This window comes from Notamacropus eugenii, chromosome 1 (assembly GCF_028372415.1).
Source record: "Notamacropus eugenii isolate mMacEug1 chromosome 1, mMacEug1.pri_v2, whole genome shotgun sequence".
In the NCBI taxonomy this organism is placed as follows: domain Eukaryota; kingdom Metazoa; phylum Chordata; class Mammalia; order Diprotodontia; family Macropodidae; genus Notamacropus; species Notamacropus eugenii.
The window spans coordinates 4,903,656-4,924,805 of NC_092872.1; the positions used below are offsets into that span (position 1 = coordinate 4,903,656).

The window sequence follows — 21,150 nt, forward strand, 5'->3', positions numbered from 1 at the left end:
ACCATGATGGCGGGCTGCTTATTTTCTTAATCTTTGCCAAAGGTAACTGTTTAGAGCTCTTTCTAGACCATTTATTTTTAAATTACCAGACAGAAGGTGGGGGTGGGGAGGAGAAAGAGGAAGAAAGGAGAAAGTTCTCCAGTTGATAGCTTATCTACCGGGGATCCAAATGTCACATTCGCCTAAAAAGTTGGGAGATTAAAATTCCCAGCGCCCTTCATGTGCCTCTGACATTTGAGGGGTTTTCTTCTCCCCGCACCAACCAGCACCATCCTCTGCCTCTTCAGCGACAGCTCAGAACTCATCAGCTGCTATCTGAAGGCCAGACGGCTCCTCAAAGCCCACTTCCCTGCCTTTGGCTGTCACCTGGGGATTTCAAGGGACCGACAGGCCTGTGTGGATGTGTTTATGGCTGTCTGGGCCAGAAGGCACATGTCTGGGCCCAAAGGCACGTGCCTGTGCTGTGCACCTATACCTGCGGGTGCTAATAGGTAGCTGGACGACTACAGCAGAGTGCAGCTACTGGGATATAAGTACGCAGCAATGGTGGGCAGGGTGATACAACACTCCCCAGGAAACAAGGCCTGGCCCATGAGCTCAGGCCCACCTTGTCCCATTACACCATCACCCCTTAGGCAGGTTTAATTCAAGCCAAAAAGTATCTTCCCCCTTAAGTATCCTCTGTGTAAACAACCCTGTACTCACCTAAGCTGTGGCAGGACAGGAGAGGCATCCCTCCATCTCTAAGACAGAGCCAACAGACCCCCTGGAGATCGAGGCCACATCTCACAGCCAGAAATGGCTTTGGAACCTAGAGCAAAGACAGATCCTAACTCCCCAAACCTCCCCCTTCCCTCTGTCATCAGAGGACCACCCCAGTCCCCCTACTGTGTTTAGAAAGTCTCTGGCCTTCTAAGTAAAATCCTGAGAACTCAGGCCTGGAAAGGAATCTAAAAGGCATCTAATATAACTGTCTCACCGTATGCACGAAGAATGATCCTGGAGTCAGGAAGACACGTGCTAGCTGTGTGACCTTGGTCAAGTCACATCAGTCCCTCAACCTGTTTTCTCACTTGTAAACTAATAATAATGCCATAGCCTTTAACTCACAGAGGTGCTGTGAGGGAGGAACGAGATATTGTGTGTAAAGGACATTACCAGCCTTCAGGCGCTATGTAATACCCCTCCTCATCACTAGGAAAAATTCATACTATCTATTAATATTGATCATTAGTCATTATAATATCTTATAATTATGTTATAATAATTATAAAACAGAAAATTATTGTGGTTACAATTATCATTAATTAATAACAATGTTGCTCAAGGTCATGCAGTGAATAAGTGGAAGCTTCAGGATTTAAACCCAGTAACGACAACCAGATCTACCCTTCTTTGGCTTTACCATACCACCTCCCTCTGGGTCTTGGTTTCCCAGTCTGTAAAATGAAGAGTTAAACTAGATTTTGAGGTAGAACAAAACTTCAGGTTTATCCTGCCTAACCTTCGCATAGTCCCTGTGGTTCTGTAACCTGGGGTACAGAGGACAGGAAACGTTGAGTCACCCAGTCTAAGTGGGGCATGCAGTTTATGAAGGGGAATAGTGGGAGATAAGGTTGAAAAGTGAGATGGGAAAGACCTCACTCTTCACGAACCAAGCCAGAAGGTATGCATGGTTCAGCCTGCCCTGCCAGAGACCTGACTCTTGATGAGGCTCTTAGCTTCTCTAACAAGGGCCAGTTTCATGCCCTCAGCCCCTCTTTCTATAGCTCTTAGCTGCCTCTCTTTCTCTCCCTCCCTCTCTCCCTCCCTCTCTCCCTTCCTCTCTCTCTCTCTCTCTCTCTCTCTCTCTCTCTCTCTCTCTCTCTCTCTCTCTCTATCTATCTCCCCCTATTTCTATCTGCTGTGTCTCCATCTCTTTATTTCTCTCTACTCCCTTTCTTTCTCAGTTTGTCTGTCCCTGTCTATGTCTCCTTCTGTGTCTTACACACCTGCACCAGTGGTGGGCTGTCTTCTCCACACACACACACACACACACACACACACACACACACACACACACACACTCATCACTGTGTACCAATTAGAACACTGACTCCTGCCAGCTGAGCCAGGAGACACAGGAGTGGGTGGCTGGCTCTGCAGTGCGTGCCCGTGCCCATGAAACACCATAATTGGCACCTGTCAGGGGCAAGCGGCCGCTGTTTTTAGAAAGTCAACTGGAGCCTTTCAAGCCCTTCCCCCATCCCTTTGCCTGATGGGAACTGCAACCCCTCTCTGGGCTAGGGCTCCTATAAGCACTCACTAGACCTGCCTATTCCCTCCCTCCCAGCCCAGTCCTCTGAGGCTAAAAGACCCTGGGAGCCCACATATGCGTCCAGGCAGCTCCAGGCATAGGCCAGGAGGGGTGACGGTCACTCCAGCCCCTTTCCCTGGAGTTGGAGGTCAAGGCCCCAGACTCTGGATTCCTGGCCTTTCTAGACTCTGCTGGGTGATGCTCTGTTGCCCGGGAAACCACCGTGGGGGAAGGGAGAAGGAGGGGATTTGGGGGGTGTAGAGCCAAGCGCTCAGCCTGAGTTTGCTGATCAGGCTGTGTAATTAAATGTCGCCTGCGTCCTTATTGACAGAGCACTAAGCCGATCTCCCTTTTAATTTGGTCTCTGATACTTGCCTTTTGCTGTTAATTGATTTTCAAGGATTTGGGGAGGTTCTATTTTCTTTTCCTTTTTTTTTTTTTTTTACTGGGTTGGAAATTCTCTCAGGATTTGGTAAGGCACTGGTCAAGACATCCCAGCTGGGACCATGAGGAGCCTCAGCACCCCCCACATGCACACACACAGACACACATGCACAAAACTAAGGCAAGGAGAGAAGGTAGCACTCCACAACGGATGTAGTCAGTGCAGTACATGTACAAAGCTCCAAGGTGGCCTCCAGACCATCTCTGGCCCATAGTTGGCTCTCTATGGGATGGAGGGAGAATAGTGGGGAAGCATTCATGGAAGAAGAATTAGCTCTCTTCTCCTTCCTTCCTTCCTTCCTTCTCCTACCCCCACTCACCTGCCTCAGGGACTGAGAAGGGAATGTATATCTGTACACTCTGCTCCATTGGGATGGAGGAGATGGGGCATCTGGGAGGTCAGATGGCCTATATGTCCAGACCACTCCCCTACCTGGCACAATGACAGCAGCAGCCCCTTCCCCAGGACATCAGGTTTTTCTCATTCTCTGTATCTCTTCATCTTTTTCCCTCCAAAATAATCACAGAATTACAGAGCTGGCACAAACTTTAAGGATCGTTTTATCCAACTCTATCATCTTAAAGTGTGGAAATTTAGGTGCCCCTCCTCTACATATCTATTTGTCTGTCTATCTCCCTTGTTTTCTTTGTCTCACTCTCTCCATTTCTCTCAGTAGATCTCTATCTTTCTCTTTGTCTCTGCAGTTCTGATTCTGTCTGTCCTTCTCCCTCTGTCTCATGCTCTCTCTTCCTCTTCAGAGTCACAGGTTTCAAAGTTAGAAGGGGCCATAGAAGTCATTACCATAGGACTGGTTTCTGTTCTGACAGGAAATATTCAAGCTCCTTTTGCTAAGGAAGATGGCCTTGGTGATCAAGGTTTTCCAATTCTTCCTGAGATTGTACATATTTTTTACATATAATATTCCCTCCCCACCTCCCATTCCCCAATTAGATTATAAGCTTTTCAAAGGCCCATGTCCCATTGTTTATCTCTGTATCCTCAGCACCAAGGACATAGAAATGAATGTTTACTGAACTGGGTTGTTTGAGTCTGTCCACCCAGCTCTTATTTTAAATAATGAAACTAACAAGTTCAATGCTTTGCCCAAGGTCCACAGGTAGAAAGTGGCTGAGCTGGGATTCAAATCCAGGATTTCTGTCATCTAAATTCAGTGTTCTTTCTTTCTACTGTACTAAGATGCCGCTTTTCTATTGCTCTGTCTGTTCCTTTCCCTGTCTCTCTCTCTCTCTTTCTCTTTCTTCATCAGTCTTCCTCTCCTCACCATCCCTGACACTGCCTGTCTTCCCTTTTCTCTCTCTCTTTCTCTCTCAGGAGGACCCCGAGGGTGAGGAGTTTGAGAGGGAAAAGCCCAGTACCCTGCAGCTGGACTTCGTGGAGGACCCAAACTTTAAAAACAAGGTCAACTACTCATATACAGCTGTCCAGATCCCTACGGATATCTACAAAGGCTGTAAGTGCCCCCTCAGTCTCCTTGCCCTTCCCATACAGCCAGAACCCAAGCCTCCAAAGTAGGGGCACAGTGCTATATTCAGGCTCCTAGATCAAAGATGCATGGAACAGTAGAGGTCATTTAATCCAAACCCTTTATTTTACAGATGAAATTTACCATAAAGGTAAATTGATTTGCCTAGGATCACACAAGTAACAAGTAGGTGATATAGGATATGAATCCAAAATATTTTTTTCCATTATGCCACACTGCCACCCAAGAAACCTGGGTTGAGGACAGTAGAGATCCAGGACCCTAGAACACTCTGAGCCCACCACAGCAGGGGGGATGAAGAAGAAACTTACTTCATCCACCAAGATGGTACCTACAGAGAACACATTGCCCCTGCCTCTGTAGGATGCACACTGGTACAATGAACCTAAATCTTGGATTAGAGCTCAGGGTACCATATGCCCCAATCTTCTGGCCCCCCTGGCCCTGAGACATTCATCTGGGGATCAATGCTTGGCCAATGAGCTCAAACAAGATACATATAAAGAGCTTTGCAAACCTTAAAAAACTGGATAAATGCTATCCAGTTCTGTGCATCCATATTTCAGGCAGCTAGGTAGCACAGAGGATAGAGTGCTGGGCCTGGTGTCAGAAAGATTTAAGTTCAAATCAGACCTTAGACACTAGCTGTGTGACGCTGGGCAAGTCACTTAACTTTGTTTGCCTCAGTTTTCTCATCTATAAAATGAGCTGGAGAAGGAAATGGCAAACCACTCCAGTATCTCTGCCACAAGAAAATGCCAAAAGGGATCACAAAGAATCGGACAAGATTGAAAAATAACTAAAAACAACAGGCTCCGTACTTACATACACAGAATGACACAGATTACAGGAAATCTATTTTTGGTCACTCTGTGCTCATGCATATAGTAACCTATGCATACATAGCATCTCATTCATATACATAAGCAGTCACAGACAGTCACAAACAGTCACCTCAATACATACCTATAATCATACATTTATTTACACACAAAGAAATGGTCAGTGCTTACACATTTTCAGGCATACACAGTCATACTAGTCTGCACCCAAGTGCCCCACACTAGTAGTCTCTCATGCACTCACAAGCATACATATCCTTGCCTCATCGTATGTATGTGGGCTGAGAGTGCAGCCTCATACTGGTGCCTCATTCTTTCCAGTATGTGCACACATTGAGATAGACAAACACAGACACACACACACACACACACACACACAGAGTCCTAGTATAGAGCTCCTGCCCCATGGGAGCCTTTTCTACCCTTCTCTAGCTCTAAACCGTTCCTCTGTTTGAGCTAGAGCATAGTCAAACATGACAAATTTCCTGTCTCCTGCTTGGAAGAACCAGTGGAACTGTGATCTGTGACCCTGTGGTCCTATCATCGTATTCTGAGCTGAACTTCAAAGATATGGCCTCCCAAAGCTGGGACACAGGAATGAAAATAAATGCCCCCTGGATACCTTCCTGTCCAAGTCTGTCTCTGTGCCATCCATTGTCTTTTGTCAGCCCCCTCCAAGAAAAATGTTGCACTTCGGAGAGCTGGACCCTTGCTGGGGCTAGAGGCGAAGCCAAATTGGGTGGGAAAGTTTGGGTAGAACATAAGACCCCCTCTCCTGGGAGAAACTTGGGCTCCTGCTCTGACCTCTGATTTTTCCTACTCTGAAAAAGTAGAAAAATAGAATTTTTTTTAAATCAAGGAGGGACAGAGGAAAGGAGGAAGGAATGGGACCAAAGGAGAGAGAAGTTAGGGTGAGAGGGAGAAGGAGAGTAAAAAGAGAAGAGAGGGAGAGAGACTGAGTGTATGAATTGGAAGTGCAGGGAAGAGGATTAGATTGCAGCACGCACACACACACACACACATACACACACACACACACACACACACCACAGACATACACACACACACAGCACAGACACACACACACACACACATCCTGGACAATGCGGAGCTGGGAAGCAGGGACACCTAGCACCCCCAGAGAAAGAAGAAGCTGAGTCATTTTCATCCCCTGGGTCCTGCCTCCCTGGGGGTTGTGCCAGCAGAGGGGCACTATCTAAGGCAGCCACACTAATTAAAACCTTGGCTGCCCCGCCCCCCCCAGTCACCCCTCACTACCCACACAAATTACATTTGATAGGTTTTTTTTATGTACTGTGTCACTTGTAATTAAATCTGTAATCACTTGCCTGAGGTGGGGGTGGTCCCCCATTTCCTAATTCAGGGTGCCAATGTGTGGGTGTGAATATGTGTTTGTACACTTAGGACCTGGTGAGTAGGCAGGAGGGGGATCAGAGAAGCCTCTTGTTGGGGTGTGTGGGGCGTGTGTGTGTGCGTGTGTGTGCCTGCGTGTGTCATTACATAAGATTTTGCATCTGTAAGCATATGCATGTCAGCATGGATCTCTGCCAGAGTCTTCGGTGTTGTCTCTTGCAGGTGTACTATTGTATATGCAAATGTATGGTGGGGAGGGGGAGGGTGTGTATGTGACAGCTATCAGACCTGATTGAGTAAAACCAAGTGGCCCGACATTTTTCTCTGGACAGTCACTGACCCACAGGAAGAATCAGTAGACGACTACAAATTAAATGCAACTTAACTTGCATTGTTTTTATTTCTCCTGAAAGAGATTTTTCTTTAATATTCTTTAAATTAAGAAGAGTGTCAAACTTTATCCAGGGAGCACATCAAATAATAAAACACATACTGACCTAATAGATGGCCTGGGGCAAAGTCCTTCTCTGCTCTGGGCTTCCGTTTCTGCAACTGTCAAATGAAAAGGCTGAGCCAGGCTAGGGGAGTTGTAAGTTCCCAGCGAGCTCTAGCGATCTTTGAGGCTAGTTAACTATTGATCAAAGCTCTTCGACTGTTCCAAAGACTGAAACTTTTAGAGGTTTGATTCTGAATGAGACAATCAGAAAAGTACATCCTAGAGCAGCTTAGGCTACTCTAGGCACTGTAGGATAAAATTATACTAATGGTCCCAGTCCATGTGTGGAACTGATCCCAAAGGCAGGGCTACTACAGATTTGAAGGTTTTGATCAGCCAGAGGATTCCATGAGCAAAGATGCTATGGGATCTGGATGTATAGGTGTGGGTGTATACTTGAAGCTATGTGATATTATGGAAAGAACATTAAATTTGGAGTCAAAGAATGCGGGTTCAAATCCTCATTCTGCCATCTACTGCCTATGTGATCCTGGGCAAGTCATTGTTCTTTCTGGGCCTCAGTTTCCCCATCTGTAAAATGTAAGGTTTAGACTAGAGAGCCCCTAGGACTGAGTGACTAACTAAGTTTCCTTTATTTCTGAATCAATGGTCTTGGGTATGTGTGTGTCCCCCTCTTGGTCCTGGTAGGATGGGTGGAGGGACTGAACATGAGGTCTGCTCAACAGGAAAGGAATTCTGTATCTCCAATGGATCATGTTCTGCCTCTACTCTGGAATTCATGGCTCAGGCTGTGACAAGGTCAGGGTTTAGTCTGAAATGAGGTTCAAGAGACTATGACCACGGTCAGGCTCAGTCTGAGACCAGAGCCTGGGATCAATGAACAGATGCTCTCCCTTACTGTCTACATGTCTAACACATGTTTGGGTTTGTATGAGCATCTGCAGCTATAAGCATGTTTGCATGATGCAATGGAAAGAGACCTGGCCTCTGACTCAGAACACCCAATCCGTAGCCCCAGATGTCCTATTTTTCATTTAGGAGTCTCAGTTTTTTCATCCATAGGAGTGGGCTAGTAATCCCTGCTTTGCTCCTCGAATGGGGAGAAGACAGTAAAAGAATGGATGTTTTGGGATTTTTTTGAACAAGTGAAGTCCTTGTCTTATAGAGATGTGAGATAATGCTTACCATGGATATCACTGTCAGATTGCGTGTCTGAGGCTATGGATACACATACATCAGAAGTGTGTCGGTGGAGATGGTGTGTGTGCGTGTGTGTGCACATACTTGGACACGTTTATCTGTGTGAGTCCATCTGTGAGCAGAGTTGATGTATATGTGCCCATGTTTTGGTTCATGAGCTTATTTATGGTCTGGAACTCCCCTAGCCTCAGCCCCAGACCTGGTTCAGCACCCCCCCCCCAGACACGATCCTTCTCCCATCCCTTCCTCCCCACCCAGTGCTCCTAGCCCCAGATGATTAGTCATGGAGTCCAATGGTTTCCAGCTTATCAGCTGCTTTAATAGCTGAATAATTCCAGTGCCATCAGCAGACCCTTCATTGCTTTCATGCCAGGCCGGTGACCTACAGTGCATGTTGAGTAGGATGAGCTCCTTGGAGCCAGCCCCATTCTTCTCCAGGACAGGCTCAGGGGAGTCAAGAAGGCTCAAGGAGCCATTCCAAAAGAGGATGGATACCCCTGATTCCTTTGCCATAAACCTCAGATGCTGCTTGATCTACAATATCCTAGATTTTCTGGACCTTGGCCATTCACTAACTCCTTCACCTCAGCCCAAAAATGAGCTCAGATTGCCAACCCAAAATAAGCCTGGCAATCACCTTGCACCCCAGCTCCACCCCTTCAAAAGAAACAGTAATGAGCTTCTAAATGTTCTTATTGGCAGAGTTGGAATAGATCAGGTCTCAGTCCTCAGGGAGCTCACAATCTGGAAGGAGAAAAGAAAGGAAGCAGATCCTGGTTCCACTCTCAGAGAGCTCATAGTCTAGGGGAAAGTGGACCCAGACACAGAGAACAGTCAAGTGTATACACCCCCCTATGTGGTTCTGACCACAAGTGCCATAGGAGTTCAGAGGAGGAAGATTTCATGGTGGGGGAAATCAGGGAAGGCTTTCTGAAAGAAGTGGGATTTTAATAGGAATGGCTGAGAGTCCAGTAGAGAGAGATAAGAAATGTATGAGAAGGATATTCCAAATATCAGGAAATAACATTAGCAAAGTCTCAAAAGTAAGAATGAGTCTGGCATATGTAGAGATCAGTGAAGAGGGTGTTGGGGAGCAGGATCAGAGAGATCAGAGAGTTGGGATCACAGTATAGGGGGCTATGAATACAAAACTGAGGAATTTGAGGAAAGTCCCATAGGCAATGGGGAGCTCTTGTAGGTTCTTGAGAAGGAATGTGATATGGTGAGATTTATGACTGCATGAGACGACTCTGAAGGAGAGGTTGCATGGAACAGTTTACTGGAGGCAGAAAGGCTGCCCAAGAGGTAGCTATGATCATCCAAGACATGCTCATTCCCCACAGTATCCCCCTGCTGTGTGGGATGGGGTCAAAGTGCCCACAGCTCTTAACCTCTTCTGCCCACAGCCACGGTGATCCTGAATGAACTCAACTGGACAGAAGCCCTGGAAGATGTATTTGTGGAGAACCGTAAGGAAGACCCATCACTGCTGTGGCAGGTTTTTGGCAGTGCTACGGGGGTCACCCGGTATTACCCAGGTGGGTATCTGGGGATTTGAGGACCCACGGCCCCAGGAATTGCTTCCATTCCTTGTATAGATCAAGCCAAACAATAAAACTAGGGGTCAATTCCAGAAACCCTGTGCCCACTCTGTCAACCCTTTGTCCTCTCTCTGCCTACCCTGGCATACGGAGATATGAAATCAGACCAGTCATTTACTTCAGGGCATGGAGAGGGCATGGTGGCATTGAGGAAGCGCCCTGAGCTTCTAGCCCTAATACTTCTAGCCCTAAGATGCTTTCCTGAGAGTCAACTCTTTCCTCCAAGAATGGGTCCAGAGCCTAAACCTACCACATCCCCTAGGCTCATGTCCCTGCCCCAAACCCCAGAAATCTCAGCCTCTTTCTGCTCCACCCTACCCCACAGCTACCCCTTGGAGAGCACCAAAAAAGATTGACCTGTATGATGTTCGCCGGAGACCCTGGTGAGTGTGGGGCACTCAGGAGCAGGTGGGGGCTGTTTGGGGCCTGTCCAACCACACTGGGCCTGGGGCTGGGCCCCTCACACCCTACCCAGTTCTCTGCCTTCTATCCCTGAAACAGCAGCACAACCCTCTCCCCAGCTCTCTCTCTCTCTCTCTCTATCTCTCTCTCTCTCTCTCTCTTCCTCTCTCTGTCTCTGTCTCTCTCTTTCTGTCTCTGTCTCTCTCTCTCTCTTTTTCCCCTTCTCCCACTTTGCCCTCCACACTCCATTTACTTCTTCCCTTCCCTTCCCCTCTCTCTACCTCCCTTTTCCCCTCTACTTCTCTCCTTTTTCCCTTCTTTCTCTCTTTCTCTGATTCTATCTCCCTTCTCAATTCAGTTCAATTCATTCAACACATATCATAAATTGCCTAAAGTGTACTCACCTCTCATTCCCATTCCTTTTTTTGGCTCTCCTCTCCCCTTTTCTCTTTTCCTTTCTCCTTCTCTACCTCCTATTCTTTCCCCCTTTCCTTTTCCCTCCTTTGTCCTCTCCCTCCCCCCTCACTCTTTTTCTCCTTTGCCTAACTTCTTTCTCCCTCTCTCCCTCTCTCCCTCTCTCTCTTCCTCTCTCCTTGTCTCAATTTAGCAAGTATTAAAATACCTACTATGTGCTCTCCCTCCTGCTCTCTCCCTTTCTTTCTCCATCCCCCTCTTCTCCCATATCCTCTTCTTTATCTCTTCCCTTCCTTCCCTTCTCATTTTGTTCCTTCCTGTCTTTTCCCCCTCCTTTTATCTCCTCTCTTCTTTCCCCTCTCTCTCCTTCCCTCTTCTTTCATTCTCTTTCCTTTGCTCTCATTCTCTCCATCTCCCTCTCACTATTTCACTCTCTCTTTTTCTCTTTCATCCTTTCCTCCTCCCTCCCTCTCTCCCCCTTGCCTTCTTCTCCTTCCCCTTGCCTTCCTCTCCCTCTCTGTCCCCTTCTCCCTCTATGATATCCCAGCCCTCTGAGCAGGGAGCAGCCAACTCTGTCCAATTTTCATTTCACACATCGTTGCCACTGGAAAATGGATACAATAACACAGACAGGGGCACCCAGACTGCAGCTCTCCACCCCCTCCCCACAATTCTCATCTCCATCCCTACCATCTAGACCTGTCTAGCCTCTCTCTTCTTCCCTTTCTTCCTCTCTGGGAAGGAGCAGAGAGTAATCCAAGATGAGAAAGGGATTTTCCAGAGGCTAGAGTCCCTCTCTCTGGCAAAACCAAACCAGTCTAGCCATCCTCACCCACACTCTTTTACTGAAATCAGTGGCCAAAATGACCAGTCCTACATGAGTGTCCCCATGACCCCCGACATCACAATCCCTTTATGTAACCAAGGAGTAGTAGGTTGGTTCTGAAGCCTTCTTTGGGGCGAAGGGAAAGGAAAACTAGAGGAAGGAAGAAAGCCAGAGGAAAAGGCCCTTTGGGGAAACATGGAAAGGGGATATCCCACCAATCATACTCATTTTCCTTGGCTAGGAAACCAGAAACTTGCAACTCAGTTCTAAAAACCAGACACTGGGAGCTGGAGAGCTAAGAGCCCAAGAAGGGCTGTTCTCTAACCTCCCACCTGGAATGGAGTATTCACTCCCTGAAATCCTCCCTTTGTGTGAAAACAACAATAATGATAATTTATACGGCAATTGAGGTTTGCAAAGCACTTGACAAATATCTTCTCATTTTATCCTCACAATAACCCTGGGAGATATGTGCTATTGCTGTCTCCATTTTACAGATAAGGAAACTGAGGCAGAGATTAAGTGACTTCCCCAGGGTCATACTGCTAGTAAGTGTCTGAGGCTGGATTCGAACTCTGGTCTTCCTGACTCCGGGTTCAGTGCTTTATCTTCTGCACCAACCAACTGTTCTCATATTAAGGAACCCCAGGACTAAATACTTTAGGGGAGACAAAATGAGCCCCTTGAAGGCAGGGACCATGTTTTGGGCCTTTCTTTGTATCCCCAGCATCTAGGACAATATCTGGTACAGAGAAGGCAATACTCACTTACTAAGCAACCCCCCAGACAGTCAGTGTGGAATCTGCCCCTGGGCTGGAAGTCCCATCAGCCCGTCACCAACCCTTTTACTTATGTTGCTCTCCACTTCCACCCCTAAATCCCTGAAAGTTCTAATATTCTGGATAAATAGAACAGAATATGGGCATTCGATGGAGGGGGAGGATCAGCTACGATCCCAGAAACTTGGCTGCAACTTTAACTCCAACAAACACTTCCAAATGTTTACTATGGTTTGTGCTGATTCATCACATCCATTTCCAAGCACATCCCTTCCCTCCCCCATCTAGAGAACCATTCTTCTTAACAAAGATTTTTTAAAGGAGGTGGGGGAGGGGAAGAATTCACCAAAACCAACCAACCTACCAACCGTGTCTGAAAATGTATGCACTATCTACAGCCATAATCATTGTCCACTCCCAACTGCCCTCCCCCTAGCTCCCAGCCCCCAGCCCCCTCTCCTCCCACCCACATCCTGCAAGGAAGAGAGAAAGTTGCATCTCCTCAAACCATCAGGGAAGCCCAGCTTGGCCATTATACTGAACTCTCACTTGGTGTCATTTTCTTGTTCTCTCCATTTACATTATTGCAATCACTGGGCACACTCGCAAATATTTTTGAAGTGGTTTTTGTATTCAGGACTGTGGTTGGTCATAGTGAGCTACAAAGATTGAATAGAAGTGATCGGTTCCTGTCCTCTTGGAACTCCCAATCTAGGAGGCTACTCCAAACAGCCTGAATCTGAATGCCTGGTCCCCAGGAATCTAGGGTCCAACAAGCCAGTGTTCAGGGGCTCATGTCCCTGTTGCTTCCTTGCCCCTCTGCTGAAAAGATTCCTCTGAGCCTTCAGATTATCGTTTCTCAGGACATCCCATTCTTCTGCTGGGCAGCGAGCCTCCAAGAGGCCCCCAAGGTGCTCTGCCTTTGCTACTCTGGGGCAATTCTAAGGGTGCAGTTGAGAGAATGCACCAGTACAAATACAGGGTCAGTAGAGAAAAAGTTTTTCCCTCAAACCCTAGCATCAAAAGGTTCAGTCTCCAGATAACATGTTGGATAAGGGAGAAAAGGAGTGAAGAAAATGGCAGGGAAAATAGGGACCTACTGATGCCTCTGGCCTCTGTCACTAGATAGTGTCCCTATAATTCTACCCCAAAAAATATCTTGCCCCCATCTTAAAACTCCAACTCCCCTCTCTGCTCTATTCCTAGCTCTCTCCTCAAGACCCATGCTCTGTGAGACTTTCTTGTGTAGGGAACAGCTAGGGCTTGAACCCTTAGGATAACTAGACAACTCATTATCCCCCACTAAACTCTCAGTTTCCCCATCTTCCTATTCTCTGCCCTTGGTGGATTAGTAAAGCCTTTTCCTCTTGGCTACTCCAGTCCCACCAACAACTAAACAAGTAGAGGCTGTTCATGTTAACAATCCTGCCATGTAACTTCACAGTCAGGCCATCCTGACACTGAGGTCAGGAGAAGGACAGAGAAACAAGGGTGCTGAGAACCCCACTTTGCCAACAAAGCTGGAGCTAAGTAGCTCTCATTTCCGCTGGTCCAATGCCACAGAAAGGGTTCGCAGCTCTCAGCTAGGCACCCAAGATCCTCTGTCACTAAGGGGTGATAACCCGTGGAGGTAGGAATGGGAGTCCTGCCCAGATACCTGGCAGATCAATGGGCATCAGTGGGATCGAGGTGTCACTGTGGTTGTACAGACCCTTATCTTGTGTATCAAATGACCATAAACCTCCTCCCCCAATAAGAAGGCTTCGTTGACAAGCTGTATCTGTCACCTCCCCAGCCTGCTGTTGATTAAGAAGAATAAGGTCATACCCAGGCCCACAGAGTCATGCATATACTGATTAAGACTTCGTAGACAAGCATACACATAACATGTGAGCATACATTCACGTCCCCATGTGATGGGATGTGCACATATGTACACAGGCTGGGATCATGACACATAGGCATGTATATGTGTGAGGACACATGTATGCAGCCATGCACATATGTACATAGACATCTACACATACACACAGATCTACTCAATCCCATATATGTGGAAAAACACAGTGTATCCACAACCAATGTTTGCCATCCTCCATATGGCAAAGCTGAGACCAAGAAAGGGGCAGTGACTGACCCATGATGACACCATACTACCTCGCTGGGATTCCCACTTTAGGGAATCTGTTCCTGTGCCCAGAAGGATCCTGGGTAGTAGAAGGTGGCACCAAACCTCACAGGATGTTCTCAGAAGCCAAGTATGGGTTAGGGCTTGAGTCAAGGAGCTGGGTCCACTCCCAGTGAGGCATCCCTCTCCAGTCATCACTGTGATGGCTGGCAAGATGTCCCAATGTCTTTTCATACCATTTTTATGGTTCATTTTATATGAAACAACCCTCTTTCAAAATCATGCATTTACTCATGGAAAAAGAAAAAACTGACAGAGAATCAGCCCAAGGGGTCTGGGTGATATGCAAACATTTGTAATTTTTTCAACAGCACTACTATAATCTCTCCTCCTTTTCTACTAGAAGGACTTTTGTGAAGTCATTACCATTTGTCCAGTCAACTTCTCCTCGCTTATTATAGAAATTATTTGCAATAGAAAGGACACATCAGGCCTGAGGCCCACTCTCACCTCCCCAGAAAACCAGGACTGGGGCCTGGAGAAACAGGCTGTCTTTTATCCGTTGCAGGTAGCTAGGTGGCATGGTAGGTGGAGTGGGGGCCTGGAGTCAGGCAGACTCAGAATTCCTAAGTTCAAATCTGGCCTCAGACACTTTACTAGCTGTGTGACCCTGGGCAAGTCACTTAATGCTGTTTGTCTCAGTTTCCTCCTCTGTAAAATGAGATGGAGAAAGAAATGGCAAACCACTCAGGTATCTTTGCCAAGAAAACCCCAAATGGGGTCACAGAGAACCAGACATGACTGAAAACAACCGAAGTACAATAATTTCAACTGTGTCCACTTCCTGGAGACATGATTTCCTCTAGAGTGTCCTGACACCTCCATTCCCAGAAGGAGCTCTGACAGACTGTTTGGTGCTCCCCCTCAACCACAGAAAAGTCCTTCTTGGGGCTGCAGCTGTAGGGACATTGATGAATGTTCTCTCCTGCCAACTTCCTCAAACACTGACTCATTGATCTGAACTCAAGTAGTTCCCCTTCTGGTGGGGAAAGGGCTCTGACCCAGACTATGTAGCCCAGAGACTAAGAGAAATAGTTCAGTCATATCGAGTTCAGGAGATAAATCTCACTCAGAACCTAAGGTCTAGAGGTCTCCAGTACCCAAGGCCAGTCAAACTCCTCCTGCTCCAGGGCTTTCTCCCCCAGGCTCTTTGGAAATCTAGATTCTTTCTTGTTTCTTGTCTCAAACAACCTTTACAAATTAAAGCATTCTTCAAGGCAATGTCTATGCTACCACCTCCCCCATTTCTAAGGAAGCAAGTGCTATCAGCCCAGTGCCTAGCTCTGTCCATGCCTGACTGTGGGGGAGACAGACAACAGAGAAAACCCATGGATCCTGCCCTCAGGAAGCTCCCACTATGGGGATTCAGCGAAGAAGCAGACAAGTACTTCTCTTGAAGAGTAGGGAGAAAAGGAGGATAGAGGGAGAAGAGAGAACATCTGTCTCACAATATGAGGCCAAATATATTGTATCTGGAGATGTTCAAAGAGAGTAGAGAAACCCAGGGAGACTAGAGTGGTCTTCCTAGAGGCACTGGGCCAGTGGGGTTGGTTCCTGAAGTAGGCAAGACATGAACTGGGTGTTAAAGGATCGCGAAGAATTGTAGAGATGAGAGAGAAGGAAAGGAAATATCTTGAGCGAAGGCTTAGAACGTAGAGACTATAATAGCTCCCCTTCCTGTAGCCCTTGAACACTTGTAGAGTGCTTCAAAGTAGGTAGTATATTACCATCCCCATCTACAGATGAAGAAATTGAGACTCAGAGACAAGTGACTTACCCAAAGTCTTGCAGCTATTATCAGAGGAGAGCCTTAAACTCCAGTCTCTGACTCCAGTTTCAGTGGTCTTTCCTCTATGCCATGCTGTTTCCCCAATATGAGCAGGGCATATGCAAGAGGCCTACCTGGCTGAAGAAAAAAAAGTATGGTTAGCAGAGTCCTGCTAGGTCAGGTTAAAGGTAGGTCTGAGCCAAGTGGAGGAAGGCCTTATATGCTGGGCTAAGAGGGTAAGATGGTTTTCTCACTCTTCTCCCTTTTACAAAGATACCCACTCTCTCTTGATTTCTTTGATCTGTTGCTTAATTGAGACCCAAGGGCTAAGCCGTTTGATTGCTCTTGTCTATTTTCCCATTATCTGTCTGCCTCCTTTTTTTCTTTTCATTTCAACATTTATTTTATTTTATTTCAATTAATAAGCATTTTTCCTCTCCTCACCACCTCCCCCTCCACTGGAAAAAGAAAAACAAAATCCTTAAAAAAAAAAAATCATAATCAAGTAAAACCACATCCCCACATTGGCCATAATCAAAAATACATATCTCCTTTTGTATTGTGAGTCCATCCCCTCTCTGTTAGAAGGTGGGCAGCTGACTTTAACATCAGTCCTCTGGAATCATGGTAGGTCTCCTCATTGATCAGAATTCTTAAGTCAAAGTTATTTGTCTCAACAATGCTATTGTTATTGCATAAATTTGTTCCTGGTTCTTCTCGCTTCACCCTGCATCAGTTTATACAAACAAAACTTCCCAGGTTTCTCTCAAAGTGGTCCTTAGATCATTTCCTACAGCACAATAGCTTTCCATTACATTTGTGTGCCACATTTTGTTCACTACTCCCCACTTAATGCATACCTCCTCAGTTTCCATGTCTTTGCTACCTCAAAAAGAGTGTATTTTCTGTCCTTTTTCTCTTTCATTGATCTCTTTGGGACCTAGGTCTACTAGTGATATTACTAGTTCAAGGGGTATGTACAGTATAAAAACTTTTTTTAACCTCTCTATTTTTTAAATTTTTATTTTATTTTTCTAATTAATAAAAATCTACAGAATTCTCTTCCTATTATCTCCTACCCATGGAGATAAAAACACACAAACAAAACCTTTGTAACAAATATGCATAACCAAGCTAAAACAAATTCTCACTTTGGCCATTTCATATACATATATATATGTATATCTATATATATACACACACATATATATATGTATATACACACATATATATGTATATGTGCAGTTCTCATTCTATACCCTTAGTCCCTCACTTTTATTTTAAGGCAGGTAGCCTGCTTCATCATCGAAGTTTAGAGATCATGGTTCGTCATTATATCAATCAGAGTCCTTAAGTCTCTCAAAGTTGTTTGCCATTACCATGTGGTTGTTATTATATAAACTGGCTTCCTAGTTCTGCTCACTTCACCCTGCATCAGTTGATACAGATCTATCCCTCTCATCATTTCTTACAGGATTTACAATATCCCATTACATCTGCCTGCCATTAATTAGTTCAACTATTCCCACATTAAGTGACAGCTCCTTAGTGTTTAGTTCTTTGCCACCACAAAAACAAACTGCTTTAAACATTTTTGTATATGTGGATCCTTTTCTTCATCTTTGGATCTCTTTCTCTGTGGGACATAGACCAACTAGTGGTTTCACTGGGGCAAAGGGTATGCCCAGTTGAATGAATGTTTTAACTCATTCGTTCTTAACAGGAGCACTTAACCAGGAGTCACATCTAAGTCCTAGTCTCACGTCTGCATTGACCCCTTGGATGACCTTGAACAAGTCACTCCAAAGCCTCAGTTTCTCTACCTGAAAAATAAGAGGGCTAGAATAAATGATTACAGAGACCTGGAAAAGACCTTAGAGAACATGTCATCCAAGCCTTTGTTTTACAGATGAGGCAACTGAGCGAGGATGTGAACTCAGGTCTTCTGACTCCAAATCCCAAAACCTTCCCACCATCTAAGGTCAGGGAATCTTCATCTCTTTTTGTGTCATAGACCCATCTGACAGTCTGGTGAAGCATGGGCCACTTCTCAGAATTACATTTGCTGCCTACTTTAATAACAGAAGGAAATGCTAAATTTCAGTTAAAGGTTAATGAAAATAAAGATGTATTTTTTTTCTCCTGAAATCTATTCCCTGGTTAAGAAACTTTGATCTCATCCAACCCTCTTATTTTACACATGAGGAAACTGAGGCACAGAAAGGGTTTAAGTAACTTACTTATGATCACGCGGCTAGTGAATGTTAAAGGCAAGATTTGAACCCAGGTCTCCCTCTCTCCAAAAGTGCCCTATCTACTGTACCCTGCTGCCTCTGGAGAGAGATATGAAGAAAAACCACAAACTCTGGGGATGAGCATTTGTGGCTGTTCCAGTCTTATCCCACATTTTACCCCTTTCTTTCTAATCTAGGCGGGTCCTGATGTAACCATATCACCCAAAGAGACTCATTTTCTCCATCCTAGCACCACAGGAACCAGCTCCTTTCCCTTTCTTAGTTCAGCCCAGACAGGGTTGGGAATTCTCAAGAGGAACTTTACCAGGAAACTTGGAGAGAAGCAAACGCAGAAAGGTTGACTTTGCAGAATCCTGAATAGGAGAAGTGTGATTTGGCGGCACTGAACTTGGAGGCAGAAAACAATTCCTTTGCTTACTACCTGTGTGATCCTGGGAAGGTCATGTTCCTTCTCTGAGACTCAGCTTCTCCATCTGCAAAATAAAGAGGTTGGCCCAGGTTATCTCCAAAGTCACTTTCCCAGCTCTAAATTTGTGATCCTTGTGTTGATGTAACAACTGTGGGGTTCAGGTTGAGTTCTACCCACGCCCCCACATTCTCAGGATGCCCACCCTCAATGTCTATGGGTCCAGATCTACAACAAAAACATGATTAATAAAAGCCCTAATGGTAGCTGACCATTACTACCAATGGTAAAAGTCACACCAAAGCTAGGGTGAACCTTAAAGGTTAACTATTCCAACCTCCTCATTTTACAGATGAGGAAACTGAGGTTCAGAAAGATTGGGACTTGCCTGAGATCATATAGACCATCAAGAAAGACTTCACAACTGGAATTTCTGACTCCAAATACAGTGCTAGATCATAGAAGTTAAATGAACCCAAGTTTCCGGTAGACAGGACTCTCACTTTTTCATCTTTGAATCCCTGTGCCCTTGCAAGTGGGCACTTATTCTTTTATTTGAATAATACAGGGCCTGAGTGGCTCCATTCCCCAGGAAAAGGCAGTTTCCCACCTCCCCACCCTTTGGAAAAAATACACATCCCCAGGGCCCTTAGACCCTGTCTTATACCCCTAGGAGGTCATTTCTTTCCCTTCCCCTCCCCAGCAGCTGGACAGCTCCAGCAAACTATTCAAACTGCCACAGGAATGGTTGCTCTACCTTCAGGAGTACTTCATTTAGGATGGAGGGTTGAGGGCTAGCTTCAGCTCCACCCTCTTGCCCCTACACACACACACACACACACACTCTCTCTCTCTCTCTCTCTCTCTCTCACTCTCTCTCTCTCTCTCTCTCTCTCTCTCTCTCTCTCTCTCTCTCTCTCTCTCTCTCTCTCTTATCTCCAGCAAAACCTTCCTTCTGGGATGGCAATGGGAAAAGATACTAATTAGATTTAACTTAACAAACACTTATCCAACCCTACTATAAAGCAGTTAGAAGGCTAGACTTGGAGTAGGAAAAGCTTTAGTTCACATCTGCCTCAGAAATTCGCTAGCTGTGTGACTCTGGGCAAATCCCTTAATTTCTCTGGGCCTCAATAATAACACCAACCTCAGAGTTATTGTGAGAACCAAATGAGATGATATATGTAAAAGGTTCTGCAAACTTTAAAATACCATGTTAATGTTAGCAATTATGACATATTGTGCTATGCACTAGAAGACATAAAAGGGGGGGGTGGAAATAGTTGCTACCCTCAAGATATTGGAGGAGTGCAGTGACCAGCATCTGTACCTCTGGTGAAATTTGAGAGAGTCATAGGATTGACTGGAGGAAATGGGGATGGAATCCAGTGTCCCTTGAGCCTTAAGGGACCTAAAGAGCAGAGTTCCAAAGTATCAGGGATCTTTCATGAGGCAGATTGAGAGAAGAAAGAATTATTAGTGCATGGCCTTGGGCCAGTAGCTGTGATGTGATAGATAGAACACCACATCTGGAGTCAGAGGTCTTGCGTTCAAAGTCCCAACTCTGCTCTTTTGGAATTCTGTGACCTTGGACAAATCACCCTCTCTAAGCTTCAGTCACCTGATCTATAAAATAGTATTAACTACACTATACTGAGAATTAATGCTAGTACTGAGGTCATGCAACAATCTCATGCTCCTCCATATTAAAGCACTTCAGATATTTGACAAGATCAATACCTCTCCTATATACATGAAGGCTCAATGTAGCTTTCCAGTACCTTCAACTAATCCTCTTCATTCCTCACACTTTCCACATTCTCCAGTCTTTTCACTACCTTCCTTGTTCTCCTCTGGATCCACTCCAGCTTATATATGTGTTTCCTGAAACGTGCTCCCCAGCACCAAATCCAACGTTCTAGATGTGGTCTAAGACGGACAGAAAATTACGGAGTAGCTTCTTATGGTTCAGCACACTGTGTGCCTCTCATTGCCGTGGAAGATCTCAGCAGCTTTTTGGTTCCCCTATGACACGGACAAGGCAAACCCTGAGCCATTTTTCACAAGAATAATAAGTTGCCCAGTCACACCTCCCCCACCCGATATTTGATTGATTTTTTGAAACTATGTAGAGCTGTGTATTTATTTCTATTAAATGTTATCATATTTCATTTATCCCATTGTTCTAGCAGGATGAGATCTTTCTGAATCTAGACCCTGTTAACCGTTCTTTAGCTCTCCCCCTACCTTTTTATCATCAGTAGATTTCATAAACATTCCATCTACACCTTTATCCAAGTCATTGACAAAAAATGTTAAATATAATCACTGGGGGCCCTATAAAGAACAAGCTGGATCAACATGCAGGAACTGAATTTATAGACATCGCTTGA

The 21,150-nt window shown here is 45.5% G+C and overlaps 1 protein-coding gene across 2 annotated transcripts in view; it reads left to right on the plus strand.

Moving 5' to 3' along the window:
- Positions 1 to 21,150, plus strand: part of CACNA2D2 (calcium voltage-gated channel auxiliary subunit alpha2delta 2) — a 430,484-nt gene that overhangs the window by 377,922 nt on the left and 31,412 nt on the right. For both annotated transcript variants that reach the window (XM_072650522.1, XM_072650523.1), the window contains 3 exons: positions 4,074 to 4,212; positions 9,525 to 9,656; positions 10,045 to 10,102. In XM_072650522.1, the coding sequence (XP_072506623.1) occupies positions 4,074 to 4,212; positions 9,525 to 9,656; positions 10,045 to 10,102 (329 nt within the window). The remainder of the gene's footprint in view (positions 1 to 4,073; positions 4,213 to 9,524; positions 9,657 to 10,044; positions 10,103 to 21,150) is intronic.